This window comes from Oncorhynchus mykiss, chromosome 15 (genome assembly GCF_013265735.2).
Source record: "Oncorhynchus mykiss isolate Arlee chromosome 15, USDA_OmykA_1.1, whole genome shotgun sequence".
Lineage (NCBI taxonomy): Eukaryota > Metazoa > Chordata > Actinopteri > Salmoniformes > Salmonidae > Oncorhynchus > Oncorhynchus mykiss.
Genome location: NC_048579.1, coordinates 39664387 through 39684046, shown reverse-complemented (window position 1 = coordinate 39684046; position 19660 = coordinate 39664387). Strand labels below are relative to the sequence as shown.

Genomic DNA, 19660 nt, shown 5'->3' with positions numbered 1-19660 from the left:
GATCTGGTGAAACCCTCTTTATTAGGAAAGTAACTTCGGAACCAACCAGCACACAGTGAAGACACACAGGCAAGCTCCTAAGTCTGTACAGCTTCTTCAGAAACAAAGTAAAACAATGAAGGCCTAATGTATATTCAATATGGAGCAATTGCAATTTAAGGGCAATGTTTGGTAAACGCTAAATGTCTGCTCAATCGCGCTACAACGTGAATCTTCCACACTCCGTATTGAATCTATCCCAGTCTAGAGGACCGAAGGCCAACCAGCCTGTGAATCCACACCACTATCATACATTCAGGCTGGGCTGAAGGGGTTTATATAGGGAATGGTCCCATGTGCTTTAGCCAACTCTTCTAAACATTGTCATGCTAGTTAGAGGAGTTGGCTAAAGTGCACAGAACTGGGACCCTGGCCCAAATCAAAGAAATAATTGCATTATTCTATCATCCCTTCCTTGGAATAATCACAGCTCTGAATTGAAACCTATGCTTTCATGTAGCCAATCACTTCAAGAAAGTAATGATGAACAATTTGAACTGGGACCATGCTATAGGAGCAACATATAAAAAAGGAGAAATAAAAAAAGTCTGAAAAAAAACTAGAAGTTTTAAAAATCAGAGGGGCATCCGGTTGCCCTGGACGCTGATTTTCACCGCGTGGCCCGTCTTCGTCATACGCTTGATGTCGGCAAAGCGGCGCAACTGTTTGTCCACCCGTGACATGCCCTTCTTAACCGGGGCCTGAGAGACAGAGGGAGGAGGAGAGGATTAGTGACGGGGAGAGGAGAAAGTTAAACTACTCACTAAAACAGTGTTTCTTCGACAACATATATATATTTGCCGTAGTGGTAATATACTGTAGCACCACTATAAACCTAGCGAGTGAGGTTACCAAGACACAAACACTCTTTGGAATCATGAAAATTGGAATGTTTTGCATTCGAAACCCTAGTATTTAAAACACAACACTAAGTTGAATAGTAACACATTCCCCACGCCGGACACAGAAACTCAAGCGGCATGCTGGTATAGCCTAATGTCTTAAAACCAGCGTACTTATTAAATTATTAGGTGGCTGGCAACAGCGTGCAGAGCCGTTTGACCTGGTGGGAGGGTTACTCTCCTACCCAGGACCAGCAAGAGGCATGCAGGTGGCACTTACTGCCCCGTGTGGTGACAGTAGGTACTACAGGGGCATGCCATTGCCGTCCACATTGATCTTCACCGCCATGATGCGCCGCTGTGACCTCTGCTGGGCGATGCGACGCTTATGCTTTTCCAATCGGCTTATCCCTTTCTTAAACCTGTCTACAGTCGGGAACCAATCACATTCAACTCCTTACCATCCTTCCTTTACTGATGCCCAAGTAGTGACAAAACAGCTAACAAGCTACAATTCAGACCCAGTTCAGTCACACCTAAGGTAACATAACTAAAATAACAATTTCTAGGTCATGTCCAGAATGCAGGTCTGATGAGAAAATGATTGGTCTGGTCAAGACAGTCAAAATAAATGGACAACTATCATGGGTCCTTCTCTCTGGCAGACAGATGGACAGCCAAACACTCACTGCTCTGGACTCGCTCTCCACGTTCCATTTGGGCCGCACAACGTAGTCCTTGTTGGATGGCATGGGCACCCTGGCTCGGGCACAGAACCCAGGGTCGCCTGGGCGTAGAGCTCTGTCGGGCAACAAACACAGGAGGGGTGTCAGCAGAAAGCAACATACACAGACTCAAGACAGACATACAAAGGACTCAGCTACTCACTTCTCTTCTCCTGTCAGTACTTTCTCCAGGTCTCTATGAGGAGTCTGTCCCCCTGAGCTGTAGAGAGGGAGAGAGATACTGTCAACTCTCTCTGGTCCTGAGTGACCACTGACTGCTTAGGCCACACACAATTTACCAAATGTAAATGTTCAGCTACAGTAGCACTCTGCACACTGGTCTTAAGTCTTAACACATGCCATACTACCACTTCCCTGTTCTCAAAGGGTTCAAGTTTGAGAGTAGTAGCAAAGACAGGCAGAAACTGCTTCTTCAATAAAAATCCCAGATCACACTTATAGACTATGTCATGGCAACATTGGCTAGCTAAGCTCATGCGTAGAAACACGTCAGCGGGTCTAACCCTCTTCTCGCGCCGAACTACACATGCGCATCATGTCAAATCAAACGCACCTCTTCGATATAAAGTTGTTTTTGAGAAAAATGTAAACGTGTCAATTTCATGAGGTTGGAGTAATAACATGTTCACTACTTACACATTGGCTCGAATCTAGGTTGTGCTTTTCGATTGAGAAAATGAACTAAAGAATCATTTCACTTCTCAAACCCCACAGGAAAGTGATGTTTGAATGAATGGTTATGAGCCTGCTGCTGCCAACCACCGCTCAGTCAGACTGATCTATCAAATATTAAAATCATAACTTAATTTTAATAAACACACAGAAATACGGTCAGTAATATGGTCAAATCCGGGAAATTATCATTTCGAAAACATTTATTCTTTCAGTGAAATACGGAACCGTTCTGTATTATATCGAACGGGTAAGCAACCCTAAGTCTAAATATCGCTGTTACATTGCACAACCTTCAATGTACAATTCCGGCAAATTAATTACGGTCTTTGTTAGGAAGAAATGGTCTTCACACAGTTCGCAACGAGCCAGGCAGCCCAAAATGCTGCATACAGTGGGGCAAAAAAGTATTTAGTCAGCCACCAATTGTGAAAGTTCTCCCACTTAAAAAGATGAGAGAGGCCTGTAATTTTCATCATAGGTACACTTCAACTATGACAGACAAAATGAGAAAAAAAATCCATTAAATCACATTGTAGGATTTTTAATGAATTTATTTGCAAATTAGTGGAAAATAAGAATTTGGTCAATAACAAAAGTTTCTCAATACTTTGTTATATACCCTTTGTTGGCAATGACAGAGGTCAAACGTTTTCTGTAAGTCTTCACAAGGTTTTCACACACTGTTGCTGGTATTTTGGCCTATTCCTCCATGCAGATCTCCTCTAGAGCAGTGATGTTTTGGGGCTGTTGCTGGGCAACACAGACTTTCAACTCCCTCCAAAGATTTTCTATGGGGTTGAGATCTGGAGACTGGCTAGGCCACTCCGGGACCTTGAAATGCTTCTTACGAAGCTACTCCTTCGTTGCCCGGGCGGTGTGTTTGGGATCATTGTCATGCTGAAAGACCCAGCCACGTTTCATCTTCAATGCCCTTGCTGATGGAAGGAGGTTTTCACTCAAAATCTCACGATACATGGCCCCATTCATTCTTTCCTTTACATGGATCAGTCGTCCTTGTCCCTCTGCAGAAACACAGCCCCAAAGCATGATGTTTCCACCCCCATGCTTCACAGTAGGTATGGTGTTCTTTGGATGCAACTCAGCATTCTTTGTCCTCCAAACACAACAAGTTGAATTTTTACCAAAAATGTTTGGTTTCATCTGACCATTTGACATTCTCCCAATCTTCTTCTGGATCATCCAAATGCTCTCTAGCAAACTTCAGACGGGCCTGGACATGTACTGGCTTAGGCAGGGGGACACGTTTGGCACTGCAGGATTTGAGTCCCTGGCGGCGTAGTGTGTTACTGATGGTAGGCTTTGTTACTTTGGTCCCAGCTCTCTGCAGGTCATTCACTAGGTCCCCCCGTGTGGTTCTGGGATTTTTGCTCACTGTTCTTGTGATCTTTTTGACCCTACGGGGTGAGATCTTGCATGGAGCCCCAGATCGAGGGAGATTATCAGTGGTCTTGTATGTCTTCCATTTCCTAATAATTGCTCCCACAGTTGATTTCTTCAAACCAAGCTGCTTAGCTATTGCAGATTCAGTCTTCCCAGCCTGGTGCAGGTCTACAATTTTGTTTCTGGTGTCCTTTGACAGCTCTGTGGCCTTGGCCATAGTGGAGTTTGGAGTGTGACTGTTTGAGGTTGTGGACAGGTGTCTTTTATAATGATAACAAGTTCAAACAGGTGCCATTAATACAGGTAACGAGTGGAGGACAGAGGAGCCTCTTAAAGAAGAAATTACAGGTCTGTGAGAGCCAGAAATCTTGTTTGTAGGTGACAAAATACTTATTTTCCACCATAATTTGCAAATAAATTCATTAAAAATCCTACAATGTGATTTTCTGGATTTTTTTTTCTCATTTTGTCTGTCATAGTTGAAGTGTACCTATGATGAAAATTACAGGCCTCATCTTTTTAAGTGGGAGAACTTGCACAATTGGTGGCTGACTAAATACTTCTTTGCCCCACTCTATACCCTGACTTCTCTTGCGTTCAGTTCAAGCAAAGTGACAATTTCCCTAGTTAATATTGCCTGCTATCATGAATTTATTTTAACTAAATATGCAGGTTAAAAAAAACATACTTGTGTAAAAATATACTTGTGCATTTATGTTTATGGTTAGGTACATTGGTGCGTTGATTGTGCTTTTTACGCGAATGCGCTTTTGTTAAATCATCACCCGTTTAGTGAAGTGATTTGATGATAATTTAACAGGCACCGCATTATATGCAACGCAGGACAAGCTAGTTAAACTAGTGATTATGTTAAGATAAGTTTAATGTTAGCTAGCAACTTACCTTGGCTCCTTGCTGCACTCGCGTAACTGGTGGTCAGTCTGCCACAGTCTCGTGGATTGCAATGTAATCGGCGTCCAAAAATGCCGATTGTTATAAAAACTTTAAAAATCGGCCCAATTAATCAGCCATGCCGATTAAATCGGTCAACCTCTAATAAAGACCCATGCACCAGAGGGGGAGAGCAACAATATTTTCTGACAGGACATTTTGCCCTGCTTTGGTGGAATTCTTTGTTCTGTCTAGACTACATTACTTTTGAGTTCTGTATAACATTTAATGAAATAAGCTATAGCAAATAGGAAAATTACTCTTAATGTCACTTGTGTGCTGCCTGAACTGACTCAGTTCTTTAGGTTCTAACATAACCTAGTATCAATACAGCATTGAACTATCAAAACATGATGCACACCCAAACAAAACGTACAGGCTACACGAAGAAAAACTAAACACCCCAAAAAACGAGTTGTTCATTCCTCAGCTGGAAAGAGATGTCATTTGAAGAGCAAAACGGTATGAAGAGCACAAAGGGTAGGGTTAATTAAGGTCAGCGAGAGGGCAAATGGCCAGACAACCTTCACTACTAACTGAGGGAAGCTATACTCTGCTTTATGCCAAGATCGAAACCCTGGCCCAGTGATCCATTTTAACTTCTGACAGACATGGTTAGAGTTACAACAGCAAACACTGATCCAGCATGATTCAAATGAAGAGAATCTCCCACACAAACAATACATTTACAAAGTAGCCTTTCGAATCCCAAACAAAATGGAAAAAGAAACAAACTCAAAATTAAGCCACCGACACAACAAAGCCTCAGTAAAGCTAGGCTCAATTTGACTCTATCCTCTACCATTCATACCAACAACTATCATCGTCTTTGTGTGTGTGTGGGGGGGGGGGGACGACATCAAGCATAACAACCTGGAGAGGTTGAAAATCTGACTGCAGCCAAAGTCACTCGGGAGGCGGAGCAACCATGCAACCACACTGAACCTGAGTTGCTGCGGGGAGAAGACATCCGGTTCCTTGGACCTATCCACCGTTTGGGGCTGACTGGGGGGAAAGGAAGGGAAGGAGGGACCACATCGAGAAGTATAGACAGATGTCATGGAAAGAGGGGATTTGACAAACATGAGAATGACAGTGAAATGAGGAGAGAGGACTGAAAAGTGGATGGAGGATTTGATAGGACAGTGGGACAATGAGCTGGAAAGGGTGGGAGGGGGTTGGTTGGAGAACAGATCATGTCTACAGTGATAATGTGAAACAACCGCATGTGTGTTTCAGGAGTATATTGTATAACGAGTGTGTGGTACATCTACGCGTGTCAGGGTTTTCGTTAGTCGGCAATAGGCAGATGGAGAAAAAATTAAGCAGATAAAAAAAGACCAGGAGAAAATAAATTCCATTGCAAAATAATGCTTTTTATTAAATTGATGGAAATACATTTGACTGTCATGCTTATAAGTCTATAGGTTAATTTGCATAATTTTATGGAATTAAATTGGCCCGTGTGTATTTTCATTAGTTGTTGGATAAATAAGATGCATGATGACTATCACACACGCACAGCCTATTTTGAGCGGGATTTCACCTGCAGTTCCTCAGCTGGAGTAAAACATGGTTTTATATGCCCATTTATTGTGCAACAATTATAAATCCAGTTAAAAACAGTTTTGGGACACGATTGAAATGCACTACCATTTTTATTTCTCAACTGGTAGTTGAAGCACGCATCCCATTCACCATTAAAGTGCAGGCAACAGGCTATCAGTGCGTCAACCACCACTTTACAATGTGAGCAGGGGGCAGTATGCATTTTGAAAACATACTTGTTAGAACCCTGAACATTTTATTACATTATGAGGTATGTCTTACCTTGCTTCAAAGTAGCCTATAGGCAAAATCCAACCAAGTAAACATGGAGGAAATTATTTTATTAAAAAAGACAATAGAAAAGAAAAAAAAGACACCAGTCTTAATGTCTACAGTGAAGCGGCGACTCCGGGATGCTGGCCTTCTAGGCAGAGTTGCAAAGAAAAAGCCATATCTCAGACTGGCCAATAAAAGAAAATATTAAGATGGGCAAAATAACACAAACACTGGACAGAGGAACTCTGCCTAGAAGGCCAGCATCCCGGAGTCTCATCTTCACTGTTGACGTTGAGACTGGTGTTTTGCAGGTACTATTTAATGAAGCTGCTAGTTGAGGACGTGTGAAGTGTCTGTTTCTCAAACTAGGCCTCCCACTCCTCTTTCTATTCTGGTTAGAGCCAGTTTGCCCTGTTCTGTGAAGGGAGTAGTACACAGCGTTGTACAAGATCTTCAGTTTCTTGGCTATTCCATGCAAGAAATTGCCTTCATTTCTCAGAACAAGAATAGACAACTTTCAGAAGAAAGTTCTTTGTTTCTGGCCATTTTGAGCCTGTAATCGAACCCACAAATGCTGATGCACCAGATACTCAACTCGTCTAAAGAATGCCAGTTTTATTGCTTCTTTAAATCAGAACAACTGTTTTCAGCTGTGCTACCATAATTGCAAAAGGGTTTTCTAATGATCAATTAGCCTTTTAAAATGATCAACTTGGATTAGCTAACACAACGTGCCATTGGAACACAGGAGTGATGCTTGCTGATAATAGGCCTCTGTACGCCTATGTAGATATTCCATAAAAAATATATATTAAAAAAAAAAAAATTATAATAATAAAAATTAATAATAATCTGCTGTTTCCAGCTACAATAGTCATTTACAACATTAACCATGTCTACACTGTATTTTTGATCCATTTTATGTTATTTTAAATGGACAAAAGATGTGATTTTCTTGCAAAAAACATTTACATTTCTAAGTGACCCCAAACTTTTGAACGGTAGTGTATATATTTTTTCAAATAAATTGCCGGTCACCTTATCCAGCGCCACATTTTCCTAAAGGAAACCCTGGGGTGTGCACACATTTACCTGAGGAGTCTTTTTTGCGGCATTTGCTGGTCAAGGTCTCTCTGTTGTCTCTCCTCGCGCGTCATGCCCTTGTAGTTGGATGTCAGGCCAAAGATGGGGCGGGACCACTCGTCTGTGCAGACATGGCACGTATCAATACTAATACTCTACCAACACCCAAACACTATTTACCTCTACAGGGGGACCGTGTCCTATTGCATGCTCGTTAGAAGCCACTGGAACTTACTAAAAACCAAAGCTTTGAAACAATAATAATAACCTACTTCCCTTTTCAGAGTCAGACAATATTTGGTCAGCTATTAATGTCACCAAAATGCACATTATTGTATGCATATTATATGTTTTTGAGCGTAGATATCTAGGCACTTACTGATGAGTTTGAGGGCGAGGTCCTTGTTGGGGCGCGACTCCTTGGGGTGTTTGTAGAGGAACATGACGGCTCGGCCAATCCCGCTGTGTTTAAGAGTCTCCTGACTCACACTGGGGAGCTGGGGGGAGAACCGAAAACTATATGAAAACACAGGTCTTTACAAAGATTAAAAACCATGGTGGCGTTTCAGGGGGGAGTTGGCAGAAATGGAATCACTAGCACTTACTTCCTGTAGGATCTTGAGGAGATCCTCTCTGATTTTGAGGGCCGGGAGACTCTTGTCTGGCAGCGGGCCAATCCACTCCTTGATGGCCGACATCACTCCACTGTCGATGAACGTCTCCTTGAGGTCTTGCCTGAAAACACACACACACGTCAGACCATATATGCAGGCAAAACGCCAATCACCTACGTGCTACACATTAACTCAATTGTACTACATTTGAATTTAAAAACTCTAAATCATTCAGTCTGTGCGCACACATACAGTGGGGCAAAAAAGTATTTAGTCAACCACCAATTGTGCGAGTTCTCCCACTTAAAAAGATGAGGCCTGTAATTGTCATCATAGGTACACTTCAACTATAACAGACAAAATTAGAAAAGAAATCCAGAAAATCACATTGTAGGATTTTTTATGAATTTATTTGCAAATTATGGTGGAAAATAAGTATATACACACACACACACATATATGTATATACACACACACACACACTGCATGCATGTACTTACGTACAGTACCAATCAATTTAGGACACACCTCATTTAAGTTAAAAATGTATTTTTTAAAACTATTTTCTACATTGTAGAATTATAGTGAAGACATCAAAACTATGAAATAACACAAATGAAATCATGTAGTAACCAAAAAAAGTGTTAACAAATCAAAATAAACATCCCTTTTCAGGACCCTGTCTTTCAAAGATAATTAGTAAAAATCCAAATAATTTCACAGATCTTCATTGTAAAGGGTTTAAACAATGTTGCCCATGCTTGTTCAATGAACCATAAACAATTAATGAACATGCACCTGTGGGACGGTCGTTAAGACACTAACAGTTTACAGACGGTAGGCAATTAAGGTCACAGTTATGAAAACTTAGGACACTAGAGGCCTTTCTACTGAGACTGAAAAACACCAAAAGAAAGATGCCCAGGGTCCCTGCTCATCTGTGCAAGGAGGAATGAGGACTGCAGATGTGGCCAGGGCAATAAATTGCAATGTCCGTACTGTGAGACACCTAAGACAGCGCAACAGGGAGACAGGACGGGCAGCTGATCGTACTAGCAGTGGCAGATCAGGTATAACACCTGCACAGGATCAGTACAGGATGGCAACAACTGCCCGAGTTACACCAGGAAAGCACAATCCCTCCATCAGCACAGACTGTCCGCAATAGGCTGAGAGAAGCTGGACTGAGGGCATGCAGGCATGTTGTAAGGTAGGTCCTCACCAGACATCATCGGCAACAAAGTCGCCTATGGGCGCAAACCCACCATTGCTGGACCAGACGGGACTGGCAAAAAGTGCTCTTCACTGACGAGTCGCGGTTTTGTCTCAACAGAGGTGATGGTCGGATTCGCGTTTCTCATTGAAGGAATGAGCGTTACACCGAGGTCTGTACTCTGGAGCGGGATCGATTTGGAGGTGGTGGGTCCGTCATTGGGGCGGTGTGTCACAGCATCATCGGACTGAGCCTGTTGTCATTGCAGGCAATCTCAACGCTGTGCATTACAGGGAAGACATCCTCCTCCCTCATGTGGTACCCTTCCTGCAGGCTCATCCTGACATGATCCTCCAGCATGACAAATGCCACCAGCCATACTGCTCGTTCTGTGCGTGATTTCCTGCGACACTGGAATGTCAGTGTTCTGCCACGACCAGCGTAGAGCCCGGATCTCAATCCCATTGAGCAGGTCTGGGACATGTTGGATCGTAGGGTGAGGGCTAGGGCCAGGGCCATTCCCGCCAGAAATGTCTGGGAAATTGCAGGTGTCTTGGTGGAAGAGTGGGGTAACATCTCACAGCAAGAACTGGCAACTCTGGTGCAGTCCATGAGGAGATGCACTGCAGTACTTAATGCAGCTGGTCTCCACACCAGATCCTGACTGTTACTTTTGATTTCGGAGGCCAGGTCATCTGATGCAGCACTCCATCACTCTCCTTGGTCAAATTGCCCTTACACAGCCTGGAGGTGTGTGTTTGGGTCATTGTCCTATAAATGATTGTGGAACTAAGCGCAAATCGGATGGTATGGCATATCGCTGCAGAATGCTGTGGTAGCCATGCTGGTTAAGTGTGCCTTGAATTCTAAATAAATCACAGACAGTGTCACCAGCAAAGCACCCCCACACTATCACACCTCCATGTCTCACGGTGTGAACCACACATGCAGAGATCATCCGTTCACATACACTGCGTCTCACAGACACGGCGGTTGGAACCAAAAATCTCAAAATTTGGACTCTAGACCAAATGACAGATTTCCACAGATCTACTGTCCATTCTTGGCCCAAGCAAGTTTCTTCTTATTATTGGTGTCCTTTAGTAGTGATTTCTTTGCAGCAATTCGACCGTGAAGGCCTGATTCACGCAGTCTCTGAACAGTTGATGGTGAAATGTCTGTTACTTGAAGTCTGTGAAGCATTCATTTGGGCTGCAATATCTGAGGTTGGTAACTAATAAACTTATCCTCTGCAGCAGAGGTAACATCTGGGTCATCCTTTCCTGTGGTGGTTCTCACGAGAGACAGTTCATCATAGCGCTTGATGGTTTTTACGACTGCACTTGAAGAAACTTGGAAAATTCTCAAATCTTAAATATATTTTGATTTGTTTAACACTTTTTTGGTTACTACATGATTCCATGTGGTATTTCTCACACACAGTGTACGAAACATTAGGAACACTTGCTCTTTCCATTACATAGACTGATCAGGTGAAAGCTATGATCTCTTATTGATGTCACTTGGTAAATCCACTTCAAATCAGTGTAGACGAAGGGGAGGAGACAAGTTAAAGAATAATTTTTAAACCTTGAGACATGGATTGTGTATGTAGCTGTTACGGTGACTATTACCACCTCACCGGGGGTCACGAGTCATGACGACAGTCAAATTCCATGTGACCGTTTTGTCACGGTAATTAGGCTTCTGCTGATGGTCATTAGCAGTCTACCAAACATGCTAACTGCCTGGTACTCAGCACTCCATTGTCCCTCTAATCACTCTGACATCAATGCAAATGTATTCTAAAATCTAATCAAACACTTCATGAGAGCCCATTAGCTCATTTTGAGCAACATTTCAATAGGCTATGCAGTTATGTGAGAAAACAGATTGATGGCCTCTACTAAAAAGAGGATCCCCTAAGCCTTCTATAGCAATGGAAGCACATTGTTTATCTTCACAACAGGAGTAAAGCCTACCTGGCTGGCATGAAAATTATCCACCGGAAAAGCATCCTCCATTTGCTATTTAAGTGCATAGATTACATGTATTTTAACCCGCTGCCTGTTTTGAGACAGGTGCATGATAAGTGTCCATTCTAAATCAAAAGAAATTTCACACATACATAATTTTGTATATGTAAAGACCAGAACAATAGGTGACAATATTAGCCTATTAAACTATCACTTGTGAATGATGCCCAGCATAAGATACAATGCCGTTCGAATCATAGTCGCACACCTCATGTAGCCTAGCCCATAGACCTATATGTTTTGATAAGGTTTGTATCACAACTAAAGTGACCAAATAACTTCTTAAAATGAAGCACATTAATCTGCTTTTCAAGGTGTTTAGAGCTTAACTGGCACACTTAAGCAGCATGTGAGATTCAAGTTTGGGTTAGAATTTACCATAAAAACGCACCGTTATAATAAAAGCATTACATGTATAATCACCTTTGCGGTCACCTTTGATAATGGTGTTTTCGGGTAATGGAACATTTACGCTTATAGCCTACTGCCATGTACACACTGCTCCGCTTATAATGTGAAGAAATAGCCTCAGTTTATCAACAATTTAAGCTAAATGTTCTGATTTGTTGCGTCAGCCACATTGCATAAAAAAGCTTTTTTTGATGCTAGTGGGGTTGTATTAATTTGGGATCTATAGTGTCCCACAACTGTCCCAGACTATGTTTGGAATATTTATTTATCGTACAGAACAGGTCAACTTCTGTATTATGGGGGTTAGTAGATTGACATAGGCTAGTGCTTTTGCTGTTCTTTTAGGCCTACTCATCTTGTTGGCTGACGAAAAGTAAAATTTGGACAGTCTTTTATTTGCATCTCGGAATTGCATAAGGATGCGCGCAGTTGCGTCCCTGATGTGTCCCTTCACTTGTAGCCTGTGAGAAAGATCCGATCACCTGATGGAGAGCCATCTGAGTGAGAGGTGCTTAGGAGTGCATAGTGCTCAGTGAGAGGGGCACAACGCAGCTCTCCAGGCCAAGGGCACAACGGCCACTGGCTGCAAAAGGCATGGATTTTTTAGGGGGCATTACAGCCACAGAGGGGATGCCGCCGTGAAATTCGAGGCATTATCAAGCGCTTGTCAAATTGAATGAGAGACTAATGAAGTGTGTACAGCCTGCGCAAAAAACAAAAATCAAAACATAAAGCTAGTGCTTAATTTGAACAGGATCCGGCACTGCTCAGATTGGACTCTGTTTGTTCCGACACTTATTTCCCCGATCCGGTACCTCTCGCGGCATGATTTATTAATTGTTTCACTGTTTGCACTGTAGACATTCTAATAAAAGCGATCAGGGTTAAAATCACTTCCCCTGCCCCCCAGAAAGACCATCAAGTAAATGCAGGGTGATCCTTTTGTGTAAGCATTCCATCTTGCCTCATTGATCCCAGACTTGCGCTATTATTTGTACATAGAGGTTATGGGGAGGGCCAGTGTTGGAAGTAACTGATCAGGTCTTGGTAGTGGTGATCAGCTGGTGTAGAGGTCCCTACGTAAATCACGTCACGTTGTCTAGGCCAGTCGTCTCCCTACTGAATTTGAAATGTGGGAAAGCCAAATATATTTTTTTTAATTGATAAGAAAAGGCAATCAAGGTTGATGACATTTTCCAAGTCTGAAAATCCAGAGAACGAGCCTGAGATCGGTCAGTGCGGAGGAGAGGCATGAGAGGCAAACTGTTCCTGATGGCAATGCCTCTTAGCTTGCAGTGCTGCTAATCTCACCAGTTCAGCATCACCACCAGCACCCCCACTGTAGGCCTACTAGCGAGTCAGACTCCGCATGAGGGAGATGGGGAGCTGGAGGGAAGGGGGTGGTGCATCTACCGACGAAGTGCTCAGAGCATGTGTAATTTGCTGTTCAACAACAAGCAAACGCATAACCCCTGGCTTGTCATGCAGAATTCAAAGTTGGGCTGTACAACACCCAACCAAGGCGCATTTGGTGGCAGGAAGCCTTGTAGACAGGGCTAGAGGACATCAAGTTTATAGTTAACAGTCAAAAAAAAAAAAAGAAGACTACAGCCATCCTTCAGAACAGCCTTGGGAGGTTGGAACCTACTACGATACCCCATTCCAAGGCACTTAAATATTAGGTCTTGCTAATTCACCCTCAATGGAACACACACACAATCCATGTCTCAAGACTTAGAAATGATTATTTAACCGGTCTCCTCCCCTTCATCAACACTGATTGAAGTGGATTTAACAAGTGACATCAATAAGAGATCACATCTTTCACCTGGTCATTGTCATGGAAAGTTCCTAATGTTTTGTAAAGTCAATGAATATAGACTATGCTTGTGGTAGTATCGAGAGCCATAGATGGACTCACTTTTTCAGGTGCATAACTACAGTGGGGAGGAGGGTCAGCTTTTTTAAGGCTGGCTTCTTCTGAGCATTCAGTGTTCTGTCCTCCTGTAAATCACACAGTTAGAATGGTACACCCGCATCTGCATTGAAGAGCTGACAGAACACATACACAGTTTGGGGCCTGAACATCACCTCTGCAGCCTCTGTCATGGCACTGATCATGGCACTGACCACATCATCAGCATCACTTATGAAAGTTCCCCCGTCGCGGTTCCGTCGTCGCTTCCCGCTCTGGGCCTTCTTACGAGCCAGCATCACGTCAAAGTCTGACATGAAGCTGGTGCTGAATAGAGACAGTCAGCCAGTTAGCCATGCCTCCACTATAGAATTAAAGTATAGTGGCAAGAGGAAATCGATTGATTGAAAATATTGACAAAGACTTCATGAGATACTCACTCTTGGACACCACCCCTGTCCACGCCCTCGTCAGAGTCCGAGTCGTCTTCCATTGCTTTCTTTGCCGAGGCCTGTGATTGGTTCTTATCCCCCTCCAGATCCTCCTGATTGAAACCCTATTGGTGCAGAAACAACATCAGTCGTTTTGATCGGGAATCAAAGATGAGGTATAGTTTCGGTGTCTGGACAATTCCCAAAAGTCCCTAAACATTTGGGGGCAGTTTCCCCAGACAGATTAAGTCTAATCCTGGACTAAAAGCCATTTCAATGGAGATTCTCCATTAAGAATGCTTTTTAGTCCAGGACAAGCTTAATCTGTGATTGGGACCCTTGATGTTCACAGATCTGAAAGGACTGGATATGGTCAAAAAAAACAATTTCACAGTATTTCTCTCATTTTTGACTGTATTTTATGTTCCTGAATAATACAAGTTATAGGATAACTATGCTTTATGGCTAGCTCTCACTTGTCCAGTACTTTAAGGTCTGTAAAAAAGTGCAGGGGTAGGATTGCTAGCGGGACCAATGGAAACAGAACACTAGGAGAGGAGGCAGAACAGCAAGACAACATACTGCTTGACATCTGACCCGCAAGTGGCTACCCTCTGTTGTGCATACGGCCCAGTACATCTACACCAGGCGGTGTCAGAGAAAGGTCCTAAAAATGTACAAACTTTAGCCACCCAAGTCATAGACTGTTCCTCTGTGCCACCGCAGGGCATGCGGTAACGATGCTAGAACAAACAGGACCCTGAATAGCTTCTACACCCAAGCCATGAGACTGCTAAATAGTTTGTTAAATAGTTAACCAAATAGCTACCACAAAGTGTAAGTGTAATTTTATTTTTTAGAAATAAACAAAAAATAAATGTTAAAGCTGAAATGCCTTGAGTCACTAAGTATTCAACCGCTTTGTTATGGCAAGTCTACATACGTTCAGGAGTAAGAATTTGCTTAACAAGTCACAGAAGTTGCATAGACTTATTCTGTGTGCAATAACAGTGGTTAACAATTTATGAGTACCCAATAAACAAATAATTGTAAATTCCTTCAGTCGAGGAGTGAATTCCAAGCAAAGACCATGGATGTTTTACAATGTCTCGCAAAGAAGAAGTGCACCTATTGGTAGATGTGGAGGAAAAAAAGCAGACACTGAATATCCCTTTCAGTATGATGAAGTTATTAATTACGCTTTGGATGGTGTATCAATACACCCAGTCACTACAAAGATACAGGCATCCTTCCTAACTCATTTGCCGGTGAGAAAGAAAAAGGCTTAGTGATTTCACCATGAGACCAAAGGCTACAAAAGGTACATAGCTTAATGGCTGTGATAGGAGAAAACTGAGGATGGATCAACATTGCAATTGCTCGACAATACTAACCTAAATGACAGAGTGAAAATGAAGTCTGTAGAGAATACAAATATTCCAAAATTTGTTTGCAATAAGGAACTATAAAGTGATACTGCAAAAAAAAAGGCAAAGGACAATTTTTTGTCTTGTCCTGATTACAAAACATTATGTTTGGGGCAAGTCTAACAACATCACAGGTACACCAAGTTATCATTACTCACTGTGTATTTATAATTGTGTGTTATTACGTTTAGATTATTTCTCTATTTTCTTTGTTGGGAAGGGCCCGTGAGTAAGCATTTAACTTTTGTTTACGAAGCATGTGTCGAATAAAATTGTGCAACAGGGTCCTGGACTTCCTGATGAACCGCCCCCAGGTGGAGAAGGTAGTAAACACCTCCACTTTGCTGATGCTCAACACAGGGGCCCCACAAGGGTGTGTGCTCAGCGCCCTTCTGTACCCCCTGTTCACACACACACACACGACTGCATGGCCACGCACACCTCCAACTCAAACTATCAAGTTTGCAGACGACACAACAGTAGTAGGACAGATAACCAACAATGAGACAGCCTACAGGGTTGAGGTGAGGGCTCTGGGAGAGTGGTGCTAGGAAAATAACCTCTCACAACAAAACAAAAGGAGCTGATCGTGGACTTCAGGAAACAGCAGAGGGGAGCACGCACCTATCCACATCGACGGGACCGCAGTAGAGAAGGTGGAAAGCTTCAAGTTCCTCGGCGTATACATCACTTACGATCTGAAATGGTCCACCCACACATACAGTGTGGTGAAGACACCGCAATAGCACCTCTTCAACCTCAGGAGGCTGAAGACATGTGGCTTGGCCCCTAAAGCCCTCACAAACTTTTACAGATGCACAATTGAGAGCATCCAGTCCAGATAGGTGCGTGCTCCCCTCTGCTGGGTATCACCACCTGGTACAGGACCTGCACCGCCCGCAACGCATCACCGGGGGCAAACTACCTGCCCTCCAGTACACCTACAGCACCTTCACAGGAAGGCCAAAAAGATCATTAAGTACATCAACCATCCGAGCCACGGCCTGTGGACACCGCTATAATCCAGAAGTCGAGGTCAGTACAGGTGCATCAAAGCTGGGACTGAGAGACTGAAAACTACATTAAGGCCATCAAGGCTGTTTATTTATTTATACCCCATTTTCTACCCAATTTCGTGATATCCAAATTGGTAGTTACAGTCTTGTCCCATCGCTGCAACTCCCGTACGGACTCGGGAGGCAAAAATAGTAAAAATAAAGAAAAACCATGGAATGAGTATGTGTCCAAACTTTTGAAATTTGATTTGTAAAGTTAGTAAAACTCACCGTAAACTCTTCCTCCTCTTCATCACCTGAGTCACCAAAAATGTCTGCAATCATTTTCCTATATGAGAGAGAGCATAGGAACCCTACAAATCAGAACCAACCATACAGTCTAGAATACATACGCACCCTTACAGTACTTATGTATCGCATGTACTGCAGACAATGCGATACTTTTGGGTAAGCTGTCATTAATAGGACTGGGATCGGAAGCCTGTCGTTGGTTTCATGACTATCTAAAGGATAGAAGTCAAGCTGTTAGAGTCGACGGCATCCAGTCAGAGCCATTGGAGTTGGTGAAAGGGGTCCCACAAGGTTCTATACTTGGTCCATCACTGTTCACTCTCTACATAAACAACATCGGTGATGAGATAAGTGTAAAATTCATTTATATGCTGATGACACTCATGTAACTATTGCTTCAACAGCTGACCAAGCATTATCACAATTGGAGACAGATTTAAAGTTTTTACAAGGGTCTTTTATAAAGCTGAAACTTGTTTTAAATGCAAAGAAAACACATTTTTTACATTTGAATAGGTTCAAAAAGTTGGTTGAAAATACACTTGCACTTACAAGCTTAGAATGGCTCTCGAATTAATCAGGTTTCTGCATATAAATACTTGGGGATATGGTTGGATGATAAACTGTCTTTTAAAATGCATGTTGACGAACTTTGTAAACGGCAAAAAAATCAAGCTAGGCTTCCTCTATAGAAACAGGACATGTTTGTCCTCTACAAATAGAAGACAAATTGTGCAAGCTACTTTTATGTCTGTATTAGATTATGTGGATATCATCTACATGCATGCTACGGCATCCACACTTAAATCGCTGGATGCTACTTATCACTGCGCACTTAGGTTTATTACGGGTGCTAGCTACAGAACTCACCACTGTGATTTATATCAAAATGTGGGTTGGACGTCGCTGTCCATGAGACGAGAACAACATGCTCTCATGTGTCTATAAAGCAATTCTGAATAAACTACCTTATCATCACTCATCAACATTATAACTATAATTCATAAAACCAGGTCTCAAGCAAGGATTACACGTGACGCCCCTGCGATCTCCACAGAGTTGGGTATGGCTGCCTTTTCCTGATATGCTCCTTGCTTATGGAATAGCCTGCAGACTAAACTTAAACTTGAGACTTGTCCCCCTTGCCCATTTTAAACAATTATTGGAGGATTTTTATTTTTGTATTGCTTGCAACTGATTCAGGTAATGCAAGTTCTTGTGCTATTAGCGGAATAACCTGTGTGTAAATGTAACAATCTGCTACTGTATTTTTTTTAATGTTATCTGTGATCGCTTTGTTTGTCTTGTGTAATTTCTTAATCATTGTCCCAAAACTGTATGTGTAAACATGTATACGCAGGGCTCAGCTGTAAAAGAGACCTTGGTCTCAGTCTGTGTTCCTTGTTTCAAATAAAGGTATAATAATAACCACCTCATACACCAGCACAGCGACTCGGTACTGGTACTTCCCTGTTATTTTTACTCATTGTTATTTGTTACTCACTGTGTATTTATTCCTTGTGTCACTATTTTAATAGAGTTTTTTGTAATCTGTCTTTAACTCTACATTGTTTGAAAATGACCCGTGAGTAAGCATTTCACCTGTTGTTTATGAAGCATGTGAAAAATCCAAAATCCAATACAATTTTATTTATGTCAAGTTACAGAATAAAAATAACAATAATACCTTGTACAGTGCTATCATTACAGAAATAATGACAAAGTTAGTAAAAAGCAAACAGCAAATTCTAATTTATATAAGGAAATTCAAAACTCAAAACTGAGTGTGAGTGTAGGGATCGGAATACTTACTCTTCCTCGTCACCTGATTCGCTGTCGCTACCAAACAGTGTTTTCTCATCCTTCCCTCCTGACGCCTTCTGTCCATCATCCTCGTCTTCGCTTTCTGAGCCCAGTTCCCGCAGTTTGGCCATGGTTTTGTCGGGCGCTTCTGAGCCTGCGTTACTGTCAGAGTTCTCATCGTCAGACACGGTGCGGCTCTTCTTCGACGCTGAGGAAGAGGAGTCACCATCATTATGATCATAGAGCCCCACGGCTCTGACCACAACTATTTATCTAGGAAGTCCGATTGAGGTCAGAAGACCTCTTTTACAAGTGAGACCTGGCCAACAGAGCAGCTCAATAAAAAAATACATAGACCTAACACACCACAGTGTACACTATGGAGTAATTTAAGATGCAGCCTTAATCTCCACACATTCGCTAACCATCATAGACTTCAAGATATGGTGAGTATCTTAAATGGCACCCTATTCCCCATACAGTACATTACTTTTGACCAGAGCCACCCAATTGCACTGGTCCAGCTGCCGGTCTTTCATTTTACCTGGTTCGTCAGCCTTTTCCTGCTCATCTTCACTGTCTGACAGGATGGCTTTCTTCCTCTTCACTGTAACAGCACATACACATTCAACACAATCACATTAAGAAACCAACAGATGGAGTTAGAGACCTGATAGATACAGTGCAGGGATGTGCATCTTTCATTGAGAAAAGTAACAATACATTTTGAAACAATTTGGTGCGATTCATTTTGATTCAATGCCCTAACATTTCTTGCATAAACACATTAATTGTCCATTCTAAATTAAAATATGCTGCTGACAGAGTACATGAATGAGTTGGACCTCTCTGAGCTGGATCTGTCCAAGCTGACTCCTGCCTGTGTCTGTCTGAGCTGAATTTGTGTGGTCTAACTTCACTATCATTTTGGGTTCCAAAAGT

At 42.4% G+C, this 19660-nt stretch overlaps 1 protein-coding gene across 4 annotated transcripts in view; it reads right to left on the bottom strand.

Moving 5' to 3' along the window:
• Positions 1-2: 2 nt before the first annotated feature.
• LOC110490049 (protein IWS1 homolog) overlaps positions 3-19660 on the bottom strand; it is a 34675-nt gene continuing 15017 nt past the window's right edge. For 2 of the 4 annotated variants that reach the window (XM_036944352.1, XM_036944353.1), the window contains exons 5-17: positions 19263-19325; positions 18728-18926; positions 16895-16952; positions 14191-14306; positions 13927-14077; positions 13757-13839; positions 8167-8296; positions 7941-8058; positions 7571-7682; positions 5600-5659; positions 1770-1826; positions 1571-1682; positions 3-740 (exon numbers count right to left, since the gene is read on the bottom strand). In XM_036944352.1, coding sequence (XP_036800247.1) covers positions 615-740; positions 1571-1682; positions 1770-1826; positions 5600-5659; positions 7571-7682; positions 7941-8058; positions 8167-8296; positions 13757-13839; positions 13927-14077; positions 14191-14306; positions 16895-16952; positions 18728-18926; positions 19263-19325 — 1385 coding nt within the window. In that variant the 3' untranslated portion in view covers positions 3-614. Of the gene's footprint in view, positions 741-1570; positions 1683-1769; positions 1827-5599; positions 5660-7570; positions 7683-7940; positions 8059-8166; positions 8297-13756; positions 13840-13903; positions 14078-14190; positions 14307-16894; positions 16953-18727; positions 18927-19262; positions 19326-19660 lie in introns of all 4 variants that reach the window. The other 2 variants (XM_036944354.1, XM_021563169.2) reach the window with 2 other exon arrangements.